We start from the raw sequence: 16545 nt of genomic DNA, 5'->3' as shown, positions 1-16545 counted from the left end.
TAGTTGAAATTAACCGAGTGTGATCAATTATCCAAATTAAAACAAAAAGAGCAATCATTCAAATTCACTACCTAACATTGAGCTTCTAGAATTAAAATGGAACTAAGAATGTTCGGTTTCTTTTGCCCATCTTTTTTTGATTACACACTTACCTGTTCCTTGATAACCTTTTTGACAAAGCTTTTTCCTCTGCTTACCTGTTAATTAAAAAGGAACATTAAATCAACATTTTTTGAGGCACAGGATTTTGCATTTTTGATGACCGAAAGAAGCCCTGTCAGTTTTAAACAGTTTTTTTTTAAAATCAATTTGATTGGTGATTTAAATGCAAATTTATTTGGCTTCAATACACTGGCAAATTCAAGAACATTTCTGCACCAAAACATGTAATTCTGTTAATCCAGAAACTATCCCAAAACAATTTACATTGGGTGGGAGAAGGAAAGTTTTTTAAAACAATGGAAATAAAAAGAATGGACATCAAGTCATCAAAAGGTGACCAAGTGCTGTCAAAAATTTGAGTTTTGAGATTGTCTGCAAATACACACAAAAGGTGCTGAGACATTTGCAGTATGTTTCAAATACTAGAAGCAAGATGGTTGAAAGCTCTGCATGGGGAGACAATTGCAAAAATTCAGAATTGGAAATCTTGACTGCGATTCTCCCATCCTGCTGCCGGGAGATTCTCGTGTTGGTCAATTCACAGGGTTCATGCCTGTGTTTGCTGTGCTAGTGTCTCCCAGTGCTGGATTTGGGGAGGCGATGACCTATTAATCCAGAAACTCAGCCAATGTTCTGAGGACCCAGATTCGAATCCCAGCGCGGCAGATAGCAAAGGCAACAGAATTTGCATTCCTTGTTGTGGAGCATTTACTTTCCTGCCATCGAAGTTTTAACACATCAAAATCACACACCAGTTGTCTTCCATGGCATTGCTCTGAAAAATGTTCTATCTCCATAATTAGTGCTAATGAGCAGGCCAATAGAAAGAGTAAACTACAGGGTTTCCACCTTGGAACATTTTCTTGTAAAAAATAATCTTTTAAAAGTTGGAGTTAAATTAACTAATTTACTCTTCCTGTTTTAAACCTTGCATTCTTAATTAAGAATTCTTCAATCTGATTATTTTTTAAGGAGATAAAAAGTTTTTTGTCCGTCAAACTAAAATGAATAAATGCCCTTAGAAAGGCTGTGGGCACATCTAATGAATGGCTGTTATTATTTCACTAGTCACTGCAAAATGCAGGCTAACTTCCAGACTTTCTTTCCCTCTTTTAATGAACTACAGCAAGCTTCCACTTTAACTTCTCCAAGTTTTGATATTTAGTTTGCCATTCTGGTATTATGACATCAGCTAAATAAATTAACTAAATTAGAATTCTATAGCAGTATTACATTTAGTACTCAAAAAAGCAATGTCATAAAGTTACCAAGGTTATTTGCAGGATAACGAAAACTGGAAGTGTTTCAAGTTCAGTAAACCTCTGCAGTATTTGCATAATATACACTGAAGCATACCATCTCCAAAGCTCTATGTGGGCTTCCTTCATGACTTTCTCTTCGACTACTCAGATGGGAAGATGTGTTTCCAGCATTCTGAACAGAATCTGGGCTTGGTACAGGTGAGTTTTTCCCTGTAGTTTGGGCAAATTTGGCCTCACTTCTATTTGAAATGATGTAGTTAATATCTTTGCTGAGAAACTTTTCAATTGTCTGTATTAAAATAAAACACAAGAGAAAAATTGATTAGAAAGGGGTTTTTAAAAATTATGCAGACAACACACTTTCCAGCACTGCATAAATGGGCAGCATGGCGGCACAGTGGTTAGCACTGCTGCTTCACAATGCCAGGCACCCAGGTTGAATTCCCAGTTTGGGTCACTCTGTGTGGAGTCTGCACGTTCTCCCCTTGTCTGCGTGGGTTTCCTCCCACATTCTGAAAGACTCATTGGTTAGGGTGCATTGACCAGACAGGTGCCGGACTGTAGCGACTAGGGGAATTTCACAGTAAGTTCATTGCAGTGTTAATGTAAGCCTTGTGACTAATAAGTAAACTTTACTTTAAATCTTAGTATGATCGGCACCACGTTCCTATTTAAATTTTGATAAAGGCAACTTGTATTTGCATAGCATTTTTAATGCTGTAAAACGTCCCACAGTGTATAAAAGCACTCAAGTCAAAGAAGAAGATAACAAGACAGATGGCCAAGACACTCAACTTGAGAGATAGGTTTTAAGGTTTTAACAATTTAATAGGTTTTCTTAACAGAAGGTAGAGAGATGGAAAGGCTTAGGGCTAAGGCAGCAGAAAGCACAGCTTCCAATGATGGACTAAATGAAATCGAAGTTGCAAGGGACCAGATTTGGAAGAACACAGAGATCACTAAGATTTACAGGTTTAGAAAAGGCTGCAGTGTTAGAGAGAGGTAAAGCTATGGAGGGAATTGAAAATAAGTACGACAATTTAAAATTGAGGCATTGTCAGACCAGGGACTTGTGAAGAGTAGCAAACACAAAAATGTTGGATGAAAGACAAATTTAGCAGAGGCGTGAATGTTCACACAGATCAAACGTACAGTGCTACACTGCATGGGACCCTTTATAGCAACTTCTACTCCCAAATGTTATGAAAAGTGTCATTGTGGACTGACCAATTGGAAACTCGCAAATTATTGAACTGGCAATTAAATTTTGGTCAGCACTGAAATCTGAGGGGTCCCCATCTAAGTACTTGTCAAGTATGTGAAACTAAGCGTTAAAAGGTTGAGCTCTACAATTTAAAATAAAGGTAGATTTAACTGCCACTTTACTTGTATGCAAATATCTAAAATAACACTTTAAAAGATGGTGACTAATTTGCAATACAAATGGGGTGATAGCATTCTTCAATTTGTTAAAAGATAAAACTGGTTATTCTTGTAATTGTGAACATACCCCGCCTAGATCTTGTAGATCCTTCTCTAAGTTTTCAGTATGTTTATTGGAAGGTAGGTCAAGGTAAAAGACTTTTCCACTGAAAGGCTTTACTTTGATATCTGCTGCTTTGTTAACTCCTCTCTGTAATGCCTTTACTGTTCCTTTACTTCTTCCAGATTTTCCATGTATTGTTAATCCTATAATAAGGAATACTGATTAAAACACTTTAGTAGAAAATTCAGTTTAAAAACATCATTACATTAAATGGAATCAACACAATGACAAAATATGGATTTATGTCATGATTCCCTACATGAGGTGTCACTGGACTAGTAAGCAGAGATCCAGGCTAATGCTCTGGGGATACGAGTTCAAATCCCACCATGGAAGCTAGTGGAATTTAAACTAAATTGGTAAAAAATATGCAATTAAAAGCTAATGGTGACCATAAAACTACCATAAATTACTGTAAAAATCCATCTGTTTCACTAATGTCCTTTAGAGAAAGAAATCTGCCACCTTTACCTGGTTGGGTCTATATTTAACTCCGAACACACAGCAATGTGATGACTCTTCATGGCCCTCAAAAATGGCCTAGCAACCCACTCAGTTCAAGCTTAAAAAGGCCATTCCAGTACCTTTCAAATTCAATTATTTTCAATGACAACTTGGGCCGTAATTCTCCAGCTGTTCATGCTGGCGGGATCCTCCAGTCCTGTTGACAGCGCATTCCCACCTCAGGTTTCCTCACCAAGCATGAGGTGCAGTCAATGGGACATCCCTTTGACGATGGCAGAACCAGAAGATCCCATCACCACAGCATGTTGCCTTCATCCACAAGAAACAAGAGGCAAGGCCAGAGAATCCCCCTGTTGGGTCAGGAACCCTTCACTCGCTCGCACTCTTAACTCAGAAAATGGTGTATGGAAAATTATTACTTAAAAACAACGTGGGAAGGAGTAAAATTTCATCCTTATGATAACTGAAAGTAATTATTATCGTTTACTCAAGTTTACAGATAAACAACTCTTGCTGCCCTCTTCCATCCCGGAAACATACAAAATCAATTACAAAATCAGTATTACACCATAGTAATTAACTGTGCTACGCAGGAGAATCCTAAGTTTGCATTAAGTTATCTTATCCTAAAGGTAAATAACAAGCTAAAGAATTAGAATTATATAGTGTCGAAAGGCTACACTCCATCCACACTCATTTTACACTGGCATTGTGCTCAAAATTATCCTAAATATTCGTAATCAGCATTTTGTAAGGCAGATAATTGGGCAGTGCATATTTGACAGTGCAAACATGTATTAACCAAGTATCTAACCTGTCAATTATTTAAAATAATTAACAGGGACACATTTGAATCAATGTTTTATTTTCTAGTCATTTTGATGCATACAATTATTTCCTGAAACCATAAAAGGGCAAAGAGATTTGGGAGTTCACATACACAGGCCATTAGAAGTTAGCAGAGAGACAGTTATCAAAAAAAAAGCTATGGAATGTTGATCTTTATCTCAAGAGACCTGTAATAAAAAGGGGAAGTTCAGCTTCAGTCAACCACAATTGCTTCAACTTATTTAGCACTTTTAAGATAATGGAATATCCCAAAGTACTACACAGGAGTATTAAACCAGGAATATTTCGGTCAGATGATTAAAAGCTTGGTCAAATATTGTTTTAATGAGTTTCTTCAGTGGGAAATGTAGACAGTGTCAATGGGTGGGAGGCTGGTTGGAGTGATGGATTGGGCTTCATTCACGACCCTTTGTAGTTTCTTGCAGTTTTGGACAGAGCACGAGCCATATCAAGCTGTGATACAACCAGAAAGAATATTTTCAATGGTGCATCTGTAAAAGTTGGTGAGAGTCATAGTGGGCATGCCAAATTTCCTTAGTCTTCTGCGAACGTAGAGGATTGGTGGGCTTTCTTAACTCTAGTGTTGGCATGGAGGGACCAGATCAGATTGTTGGCAATCTGGACACCTAAAAACATAAAGCTCTCAACCATTTATACTTTGTCCCCATTGATGTAGACAGAGATATGTCCACCACTATGCTTCTTGAAGTCGATGACTATCTCTTTCATTTTGTTAACATCAAGGGAGAGATTAATGTCATTGTACCAGTTCAATACCAGCGGTAACTGTGTGCAAGCAGGTAGGGAAGCCATTTCTCTCTGGCTACGATTAGATAAATAAGAATGGTACCACATGACAACAGTTCCATCCAGTTGGACAACAATAGTGTTGGAGGAGTGTGTTAAAATTAGAAATAAATTAGCCAGGATTGAAATTAGAAAGCTCTTTATCATACAAAGTAGCACACCTCTTCAATTTTCTGCCACAAAACATGTGAGTATGATGACGACATGTTTGTTAGGTAAGGATATCAAAGGAAATGGATAAATGGATCTGAGATATATATCAGCCACAATCAAACTGAATAATGGAGCATACTTGTACTCAATGGTCTACCCTTGTTCATATGTAATATGGCAGGTTAGAAAGAGGATCAAGAGACATAGGATAGTTTAGAACAAGCAAAAAAAATTAAAATTATAAAAGGACAGACAGAAGGAGAAATCGCTTTATTACGGGATTCCTGCAAAGCAGAAGGTATTACAGTTTGAGATCTTTTTTGATAATTTCTCCACAGAAAATCCTGTGGTTTCAAAAACCAAAGTGTATTTATAAATCATCTAAACAATCGGAGATGAAAAACAGTTAAATTGCTAATGTGACAGCATTGAAGCAGATTCACCAAACACTGAATTTGTTATTCAGTCTCATTTTTGGGAAGTCCGTGGGCTTGTGCACTTGTTAAGTTTTGTTTACATACAAGTAAAGGTTGGTCAGTGTGAATCATTTCTGGTGCATAAGGAACAAGGGGTCCATTATGCAAAGCAAGGCAAATGAGTAATAACACAAGGTGGACAGGTAAAATTTTAATGTTATGTCTCAGTAACCTTAACAAAAACATCTAAAAACTACCCTACAGATTTTGCACTTCAAAAATTAGATTGCAGCTGGAGGGAACATTGAGACATATAGGAGTAATGAAGATGAAGTGCATAGCACAAGATCGAAGTATTGCTTCAGTATTTTTTCCTGATCATTTACTTATAACCCTGTAAGTAATAACGAAACAGAAAGATTGAAAAATAAATGGCAATGGAATGAACAGTAACTGGAATATTCTATTAATTGTAACATCAATGTATATTTCACAGTTACAGTTTTTTGGCTGCCTACTTGGCTTCCTGAAAAACATGATCACACTCCTTTTACACAATTATTTCATAACTTTGCAGACAGAATTTTTTGAATTAACATTAAAACTATACTTACGGTTTGGCAGTAATTTGCTATCTACAGTATTAGTGCGAGGTTTCATTTTCAAGTAAAATCACATTCTTTCTATACCATTTTGGTTTATGAAGTATCTGAAAAAGGTTAACCAGATAAATATTAGAATACATGTAGATAGATCCTTCTTACAATTGGTTGCAAATCACTTCACAAACATGCAATGAATATGTCATATTTGATATTCCTTCAGTGTGAGAAGTCAGAAAGAGCATTCTACTGGATAGTGATTCACCTGCTTGTCAATCCAAACACAAACCTGTTTTAGAACAAGCTGACACAAAAGGGGGGATTTTCCACCCCAATTTTTGGCCTAGGGGAGTGAAAAATTGTGGAAGAGTCCAAAAATAGTTTTCACGCCAACAGGATTTCTCCATTCGATTGCCCCCATTCTCCCACCAATGACAATAATGGGGTTCAAGCCACAAAAGGTCAAGGACCCCATTACCATACACGCAAGTATCATTGGTGGGCTTAGGATTTCCCCTCACTTGCTAATATGGTATCAGTTCAGCGGGGCTTACAACAGATCTGGACCACTGGGGCCAGGTGACAGATAAGTACAGCCCTCAATGGGGAAGATGATTTGTCTGGGCAGTACCCAGGCACAAACGCTGCCAAATGCTAAGGGGCCCTCTGTTGGGGAGGTTCAGGATGGGGGGTGGCGGGTGTGTTGTGGGTTATTTATGTTCTTTTTTATTTTTGTTTTCGGATTGGGGTGCCCTTTAAAAAGGATGCCCCAATCTGTCAGCAGACAAGGTTGCTGGTGGAGCATGATTTGATTTGATTTATTATTGGCATACGTGTTAGTATATTGTGAGAAGTGTTGTTGCTTACACACTTTACAAAGCATACTGTTTGTGGAGTACATAGGGGAGAAGGAAAGGAAAGGGTGCAGAATGTAGTATTACAGTCATAGCTAGGGTGTAAAGAAATATCAATTTAATATAAGGTAGATCCATTCAAAAATCTATGGCAACAGGGAAGAAGCTGTTCTTGAGTTAGTTGGTATGTGACCTCAGACTTTTGTATCTTTTTCATGACGGAAGAGAGTTGGGGTCCTTGATTATGCTGGCTATGATTATAATGCTGTTGGGCATTGCCCCAAGATTCCTTTTGACAATGTGCCAAATAATATGGAGGGAAAAGCCAGCAGTGAGGCTGACAGGCTACACTCCTTTTCCTGTCTAATTTGACAGTCAAAAAAAGAGGAAATTCCACTCTGTGACTCTGAACTTAAAACATGGAACTGTATGAGTTGATTGCACAGGAGATAACCATTTTACACCAAGTACGCATTAGCCCCTTGCTAATCAATTTTTCTTACTTATTCTCTCAAGAGCTCTATCCCTTAAATTGCTTTAAATACTTAACTACTTTTCTCTTGAAGGTACAATGATCTCTGTCTTAACTCACTGCAGCAAAGCATTTCAAACTTTAATAGCTGTGCGCAAAGAAATTTCACATGATCTCTTTAATCGGTCAGTTATAATTTTGTATTGATTATCCCTGGTCACTGTTTCCTCAATCTGATGAAATAGGCTTTTCATATTCACTCATCACAATCCTCTACAATGCTAAAATCCTTCTTATATCTCTTCTTCACCAATGCATCTCCAGTGGAAGTAGTCCCAGCATTTTAAATTTAGTCTATTAATTATAGTTCTCATCCTGAGAATTATTCTAGTGCATTCTCTCAAAAAGACCAGTGCCATTTTTATGACTTTCTTGTCTTTCAAGAATTGTCTTTCAAGTATTTGAACTACCGGATCTCAACGTTCATCCATTGCCTTCACTGTTTTTCCACTGGCACATCCAAACTCATGGCATCCACCACCCAACAATGCAGCAAGTGTAGGAGAACATCATCTCCAAGTAATACTATCTGACCTGGATACATATCACTTTTCCTTCATTGTTGGTTAAAATGCTGGAACTCCCTATCCAGAAAAACTGCAGAGGTTCTTTCAACACTTGAGCTGCAATGGTTCAACAAGACTTACTTCTCAAGGGCGTCGGATGGGGGAGGTCCTGGCGTCTCCTAGCCTCCCGGACATCCATATCTATGCGGGTGCATCGAGCTGCCCCTCCAAAGGGACCGTGTTAGGGAACTGGAGTTTCAGCTCGAGGACCTTCGTCTGGTCAGGAGAACGAGGAGGTGATAGATAGGAGTTACAGGCAGGTGGTCACACTGGGGCCACAGGAGGCAAGTGGGTCACAGTCAGGAAGGGGAAAGCTCAGGTGCTAGAGAGCACCCCGGTGGATGTGCCCCTTCACAATAAGTACTCCTGTTTGAGTACTGTTGGGGGGGACAGCCCACCTGGTGGAAGCAGCAGTGGCCGTGTCTCCGGCACAGAGTTCGGTCCTGTAGCTCATGACAGTAAGGAGAGGAGGAGAAAGGCAGTATTAATCGGGGATTCTACAGTGAGGGGATCAGACAGGCAATTTTGTGGAGGCAAATGGGAAACTCGGATGGTAGTTTGCCTCCCTAGTGCAGAGATCCGGGATCTTTCCGGTCGCATCCGAGAAATCCTGAAGTGGGAGGGAAAGGGGCCAGAGCTCGTGGTACATATTGGTACCGCTGAAGGGAAGAGATTATGAAAACAGAATATAGGGAGTTAGGTAGAGAGTTGAGAAGGAGGAATGCAAAAGTAGTAATCTCAGGATTGCTGCCTATGCCACGAGAAAGTGAGAGCAGGAATGGAATGAGGTGGAGGATAAATGCATGGCTGAGGGATTGGAGCAGGGGGCAGGGATTCAGGTTCCTGGATCATTGGGACCTCTTTAGGGGCAGGTGTGACCTGTGCAAAAAGGACAGGTGGCACTTGAATCCCAAGGGGACCAATATCCCAGTGGGAAGGTTTGCTAAGGCTACTGGGGAGACTTTAAACTAGAAGGTTGGGGGGAGGGAATCGAAATGAAGTGACTGGGAGAGAGGAGGTTAGCTCGCAAAGAGGGAGAGATTGTCGACAGTGTGAGAGGGAGGATAGGTGGGTGATGGAGAAGGGAAGTGCTCAGGCTGAAGGTTTGAGATGTGTCTATTTTAACACTAGGAGTGTTGTGAACAAAGTGGATGAGCTTAGAGTGTGGATTGCTGCTTGGAAATGTGATGTAGTGATCATTACAGAGGCTTGGATGACTCAGGGGCAGGACTGAATACTTCAAGTGCCAGGTTCCAGATGTTTCAGGAGGGACAGGGAGGGAGGCAAGCAAAAGAGGTGTGGGAGTGGCATTGTTGATCAGAGATAGTGTCACAGCTGTAGAGAAGGTGGACGCTGTGGAAGGATTGTCTATGGAGTTTCTGTGGGTGGAAGTTTGCAACAGGAAAAGGTTAATAACTTTACAAAATGTTTTCTATAGGCCGCCCAGCAGTAACAGGGATGTTGAGGAGCAGATATTGAAACAGATCCTGGAGAGATGTAATAATAGAGTCGTCGTGATGGGAGACTTTAATTTCCCAAATATCGATTGGAATCTCCCTAGAGTAAAGGGTTTAGATGGAGAGGAGTTTGTTAGGTGTGTTCAGGAGGGTTTCCTGACAGAATATGTGGATAAGTCTACAAGAGGAGAGGCTGTACTTGATTTGGTATTGGGTAATGAACCTGGACAGGTGTCAGATCTCTCAGATCTCTTATGATAGTGATCATAACTCTATCTCCTTTACACTAGCATTGGAGAGAGATAGGATCAAGCAAGCAAGGAAAGTGTTTATCTGGAGTAAGGAGAATTATGAAGCCATCAGGCAGGAAATTAGAGGCATAAATTGGAAGAAGGTTTTCTCGGGGAAATGTACAGAAGTAATGCGGCAGATTTTCAAGGAATGCTTGTCTAGAGTTCTGCATGACAACGTTCCGATGAGACAGGGAAGTTTTAGTAGGTTACAGGAACCATGGTGCATGAAAGTTGTAATGAATCAAGTCAGAAAGAAAAGAAAAGCATACAAAAGGTTCAGGGAGCTAGGTAACATTAGGGATCTAGAGGAGTATACGACTTGTAGGAAGGAACTTAAGAAGGAAATTAGGAGAGATAGAAGGGGTTATGAGAAGGCCTTGGCAGGTAAGATTAAGGAAAACCCCAAGGTGTTCTACAAGTATGTAAAGAGCAAAAGGATGAGATGTGAAGGAAATAGGACCTATCAAATGTGACAGTGGGAAAGTTTGTATAGAACCGGTAGAAATAGCAGAAGTGCTCAATGAATACTTTACTTCAGCATTCACGGTAGAAAAGGACCTTGGTGGTTGTTGTGCAGGCTTGCAGTGGACTGAAAAGTTTGAGTATGTTGACATTAAAAAAGAGGATGTGTTGGAGCTTTTGAAAAGCATCAAGTTAGATAAGTCGCCAGGACTGGATGGGATGTACCCCAGGTTACTGTGGGAGGCAAGGGAAAAGATTGCAGAGCCTCTGGCGATGATCTTTGCATCATCAATGGAGACGGGAGAGGTTCTGGAGGATTGCGGATGTGGTTCCTCTATTCGAGAAAGGGAGTAGAGATAGCCCAGGAAATTACTGACCGGCGCGTCTAACCTCAGTGATTGGTAAGTTGATAGAGAAGATCCTAAGAGACAGGATTTATGAACATTTGGAGAAGTATAGTATGATCAAAAATAGTCAGCATGGCTTTGTCAAAGGCCTTAAAGCCTGGTTGAGTTTTCTGAAGATGTGACTAAACACATTAACAAGGAAGAGCGGTAGATGTAGTTTTAGATGGACTTCAGCAAGGCGTTATAAGGTCCCCCATATCCAAGGGGATATTGCTTTGTGGATCCAGAACTGGCTTGCCTACAGAAGGCAAAGAGTGGTTATAGATGGGTCTTTTTCTGCATGGAGGTCGGTCACCAGTAGAGTGCCCCAGGGATCTGTTCTGGGACCCTTGCTCTTTGTGATTTTTATAAACGACCTGGATGAGGAAGTGCAGGGATAGGTTGGTAAGTTTGCCAATGACACAAAGGCTGGCGGTGTTGTGGATAGTTTGGAGGAATATCAGAAGATGCAGCGAGACATAGATAGGATGCAAGACTGGGCAGAAAAGTGGCAGATGGACTTCAACCCAGATAAGTGTGTGGTGCTTCATTTTGGCAGATCAAATGGGATGAAGGAATATAATATTAAGGGTAAGACTCTTAGCAGTGTGGAAGATCAGAAGGATCTTGGGGTCCGGGTTCATAGGACTCTCAAATCGGCTTCGCAGGTTGAGGACGTAGTTAAAAGGTGTATGGTGTACTGGCCTTCATCAATCACAGAATTGAGTTTAGGAGTCAGGAGATAATGCTGCAGCTGTATAAGACCCTGGTCAGACCCCACTTGGAGTACTGTGCTCAGTTCTGGTCATCTCATTACAGGAAGGATGTGGAAGCCATTGAAAGGATGCAGAGGAGATTTACAAGGATGTTGCCTGCATTGGGTGACATGCCTTATGAGGGTAGGTTGAGAAGAGCTTGGTCTTTTCTCCTTGGAGAGACGAAGGATGAAAGGGGATCTGATAGAGGTGTATAAGATGTTGAGAGGTATTGATCGGGTGGATTCTCAGAGGCTTTTTCCCAGGGCTGAAATGGCTGCCACAAGAGGACACAGGTTTAGAGTGCTGGGGAGTAGGTACAGAGGAGATGTCAGGGGTAAGTTTTTCACCCACAGCGTGGTGGGTGCATGGAATTGGCTGCCGGCAGTGGTGGTGGAAGCGGATTCGATAGGGTCTTTTAAGAGACTTCTGGATGAGTACATGGGACTTAGTAAGATTGAGGGTTATAGGTAAGCCTAGTAGGTAGAGCTATGTTCAGTGCAACTTGTGGGCCGAAGGACCCTGTTTGCGCTGTAGTTTTTCTACGTTCTATCTAGGGATAAATAGTAAATGTTGGCCATTCAGAGCCAGCTGCATCCCAAAGTTTTAAGAAAACTTTGATTCCTTATTCCCCTCTTAAAATTTTTCACCTCAAACTTATTAAATTGCATTTGCCAATTTTGATCACTTGACAATATTCTCCTGCCGTCTTTTACAGTTCTCTCGCAGCTTGTGAAACATTCAACAGAAAATTTCACTTTAAGCTCCTCTGATTAAAGTTTAAATCATCTATATTTACATCAAGAACAAAAGAATGTATCACTAGCAATTCTTCCTCAATCTAGACAGCTATATTAAGCCTGATCCCTTTGTTTCTAGCAGCTCTCAATATGTATCCTCTGTTGTTGGCTTCTTGATCAAGATGTTCATACATCCCATTCAAGTAGTAATTCTATGGTTTCTGAAAATATTGTTTGTTAGGTTAGGTACAATTGAAACAAATGGATTGCAATCAAAAGTTATTTGGTAACAAAAAGTGAATAAGTAAGTTCCTCATTATCGTTATTAACTATAAATTTGGTTAGGTACTAACAGAAGCATGTTATGCAACACTAATAAGGATTTTAGTTGGGCTGAGCCTGTCTAATAAAACCACAGGCATTTTAATGCAGAAAAGAGCCATCAGTTCTAATCCCATTTCTCAATTATGCGCTTGAACTCGTGTTTTTTCCAAACATTTATCTAGCTTTAACAATAATCATTTGCATTTATATAGTGCCATTAATGTGATAAACTGCCACAACACATTCCACAGAATTCACAGCTAAATATATACAGCATTCAAAACCATAAAAAAAGCAAGATTTTTTGAAATTTAGCATTTTTTTCTATTTTTGAATAGGCAATGCTAGGAAAGCATGCACACCATTGATGGACGATATAATTAGTATTTATTTTAAATGTTAACGTTTTTATAGATTAAAATGATTATGGCGAGGTAGAGACAAGGTTTCTGTCACCAGATGATAACAGCAGTACTAGTTATCACTGAAACACAACAAATTTTGGGGACATCTGAACATCAATGCTTTCTTCAAGATTTAGAATTAAATACAAAAGCTTGGGACAAAAAGTTTATATAATGCAGAAACTGGATAGCATTGCATATTCATTACGTTAGTACACTCTTAATCCTGGACTAGCAGTCTAGACAGGGTTCAAACCCACAGCAGTTTGAGAATATGAATTCAGTTTCTAAAAAATGGAAATAAAAAGCCTTATAAAGAAAAATCATGATCATGAAGCTATTGGTTGTAAAAACCCAACTGACTCAAATATTATTCAAGAAAGAAACAAGGATCTGGTCACCATGATCTTCAATTGCACAGCACTGTGGCCTTGCAAAACACTCAGACGTAGCAAACCACTTCAAGAAGATGGTTCAGCAACATTCTCTCAGGGAACTAAGGATGGGCGACAAATATCAACCTTGCCTTCAATGCCCATACCCAAGAATTTATTTTTAAAAATCTTGCATTTGATATTTAGTCAATGCATACATGGGATCCAGATACAAGTCAATAATTAACTAATGGCCAATTATGGTTGGGTGAATTTCCTCACACCCATGTTTATTTTTCAGGAGAGCAAGCAATTGCTAAACAAATTTGCTGCACTTAGTGGGAGAAATAGTGAATTTCATCATGCTCCAGTGTTTTTTTTTCCAGATCATGCCAGTTGCTAAATAGATAATAGGAAAAGAAAAATATTAAAGCCAACTGCTCAGTTGCAGGTCTCTATAATTCAAACTTAAAAAGAAGAAAAAGAGACAAAACTAATAGGTAAATGATTGCTTGCGTAGGTCAGAATGACAGTAGTTGATGACTATAAAAAATTGGAAAAAATCTAAAGACTGAATGTAAAATCTCATGGGGATTATGAACCATTATTCATTCCCTAAAAGATCACGTAGAACAGTTTTTTATGATGAACTGACAAAGTATAGAAGTATTTCAAGCTGTATGCTGTAGACAGCAGTGTAGTGGTTATGGTATTGGACATCACAAGACTGAACTCAACAAATTGCTGTGAGCTGAGATGAAAAAATACTCACAAACTGGATTATCTTTTAGGATAGGTGCTGCCACCAAAAGAGCAATCAGGGTTGGACAATAAATACAGCCTTCCTCGAGTGCCCACATCACAAGAACAAAACTTCAAAGTGTTCAAATTTTTCTGTCTGGCAAATACTGACAATCCAATAATCATAACTTTAGTATGATACCTTTTTTTCCCAAAAAAGAAATTAGGTACTATTGCAAAAAATATATTTATTAGCATTTTAAAAATTACATGCTTTTAAGACAACAAACAGAAAGATTCTGAAAATGATGACCTCAGGGTTGTCCCTGATGACCTGGTAAGACCTCATAAGCTGCGTTTAAAAAAAAGTATACTTTAGGCAAGTCTGTACCAGATAATGTCAGATGTGCACAGGACTGGTTCAATTATGGTTTGATGACACAAAAAGAACTTGCATTTATATTGTACATTTCATAATCCCAGTACACTGTTGGAATATAGAAGTCAATTTGTGTAGTCAATTTACACATAGTAAGATCCTACAATAATAATAGAATCTCTACAGTGTAGAAGGAGACTATTCAGCTGCGTTTATGTCAGTCCATTTGTTGCTGAAATGCACATCTAAGACTGTATCGTTACCAGGCTCCTCCTCATCTTTCATTCTGAAATTCAGCTCATGCTGCACTCTGTTCTAATCCATATCAGCCCACTCATGCAGTTTTTGCAAACTTATATTGGCTCCGGATTGCTCAATACTGCAAAATTAATGTTTAAATGCTTTCATACACTCAGCCCTCTATCTCTGGAAACACACCCAGCCTTACAAACATTCCACTCCCCAAACAGAGCTTCTCTGGCTCTGGCCTTTGGCCCATCCTCGCCCCATCCTTCACCCATCATTGATGGCTGTGCCTTCCCTACCTTGGTTCTACTCTCTAGAATTTCCTCCATAAATCTGTCAGCCTTTTCAGTTCCCTCTTACCTTTAAGATTCCCTGTAAAACCCTATACTTTGACCAAACTTTTTTCACCCTTCTTAATATTTCTTTGGTTTTGTGAAGAGGAGGTCGTGTCTCACGAACTTGATCGAGTTTTTCAAGGAAGTGACGAAGGTGATTAATGAGAGTAGGGCAGTGGATGTTGTCTAATTAGACTTCAGCAAAATCTTTGACAAGGTCCCTCATGGCAGACTGGTGCAGAAAGTGAAGTTGCGTGGGATCAAAGGTGAGCTAGGAAGGTGGATACAAAACAGGCTCGATCAAAGACAGAGGGTAGCAGTGGAAGGGTGCGTTTCTGAATGGAGGGCTGGGACAAGTGGTGTTCCTCAGCAATCAGTGCTGGGACCTTTGCTGTTTGTAATATAAATATATAAATGGTTTGGATGAAAATATAACTGGATTGATTAGTAAGTTTGCAGATGACACAAAGTTTGGTGGATTTGCGGATAGCGATGAGGACTGTCAGAGCATACAACAGGATATACATCAATTGGAGACTTGGGCAGAGAGATGGCAGATGGAGTTCAAGTCCGGACAAATGTGAGGTAATGCATTTTGGCATATCTAATACAGATAGGAAATATATACTAAATGGCAGAACCCTTAAGAATATTGGTAGGCAAAGGAATCTGGGTGTACAGATACACAGGTCACAAAGTGGCAATGCAGATGAAGAAGGTAGTCAAGAAGGCATACGGCGTGCTTGCTTTCATCAGCCCAGGTATTTGGAATATAGTGTTCAATTCTGGTCGCCACACTACCGGAAGGATGTGGGGGCTTTGGAGAGGGTACAGAAAATATATACCAGGATGTTGCCTGGTATGGAGGGCATTAACAATGAGGAGGCTGGAGAAACTTGGTTTGTTCTCACTGGAGCGATGGAGGCTGAGGGGAGATCTTCTAGAAGTCTACAAGATTATGAGAGGCATGGACAGAGTGGATTGTCAGAAGCTTTTTCCCAGGTTGGAAGAGTCAATTACCGGCGGGCATACGTTTAAGGTGCAAGGGGCAAGGTTTAAAGAGGCAGTTTTTTTTTTACACAGAGAGTAGTGGGTGCCTGGAACCCATTGCCGGGACAGGTAGTGGAAGCGCATATGGTAGTGACTGTTAAGGGGCGTCTTGACAAGTAAATGAATAGGATGGAAACAGAGGGAATATGGTAGCCGGAAGAGTAGGGGGTTTTAATTAACTCATGGTCAGTGCAGACTTGGAGGGCCAAAGGGCCTAGTCCTGTGCTGTAATCTTCTTTGTTCTTTATTTGATTCAGTATAGAATTATAGAACCCTACAGTGCAGAAGGCCATTTGGCCCATCAAGTCTGCACCAACAACAATCTCACTCAAACCCTATCACCACATCCCACATATTTACCATGTAATTCCTCTAACCTACACAT

General features: G+C 39.9%; 1 protein-coding gene across 2 annotated transcripts in view; it reads right to left on the bottom strand.

Moving 5' to 3' along the window:
* The window catches only part of dbf4 (DBF4-CDC7 kinase regulatory subunit), a 59771-nt gene that overhangs the window by 34743 nt on the left and 8483 nt on the right, over positions 1–16545 (bottom strand). For both annotated transcript variants that reach the window (XM_080217097.1, XM_080217107.1), the window contains exons 2-5: positions 6275–6369; positions 2935–3113; positions 1519–1713; positions 153–197 (exon numbers count right to left, since the gene is read on the bottom strand). In XM_080217097.1, coding sequence (XP_080073223.1) covers positions 153–197; positions 1519–1713; positions 2935–3113; positions 6275–6320 — 465 coding nt within the window. In that variant the 5' untranslated portion in view covers positions 6321–6369. The remainder of the gene's footprint in view (positions 1–152; positions 198–1518; positions 1714–2934; positions 3114–6274; positions 6370–16545) is intronic.

Source organism: Carcharhinus amblyrhynchos, chromosome 2 (genome assembly GCF_965287045.1).
Source record: "Carcharhinus amblyrhynchos chromosome 2, sCarAmb.v2.hapA, whole genome shotgun sequence".
Taxonomy (NCBI): Eukaryota; Metazoa; Chordata; class Chondrichthyes; order Carcharhiniformes; family Carcharhinidae; genus Carcharhinus; species Carcharhinus amblyrhynchos.
Note: the sequence above shows the minus strand (reverse complement) of the source record. Positions and strands in the feature narration are given on the sequence as shown.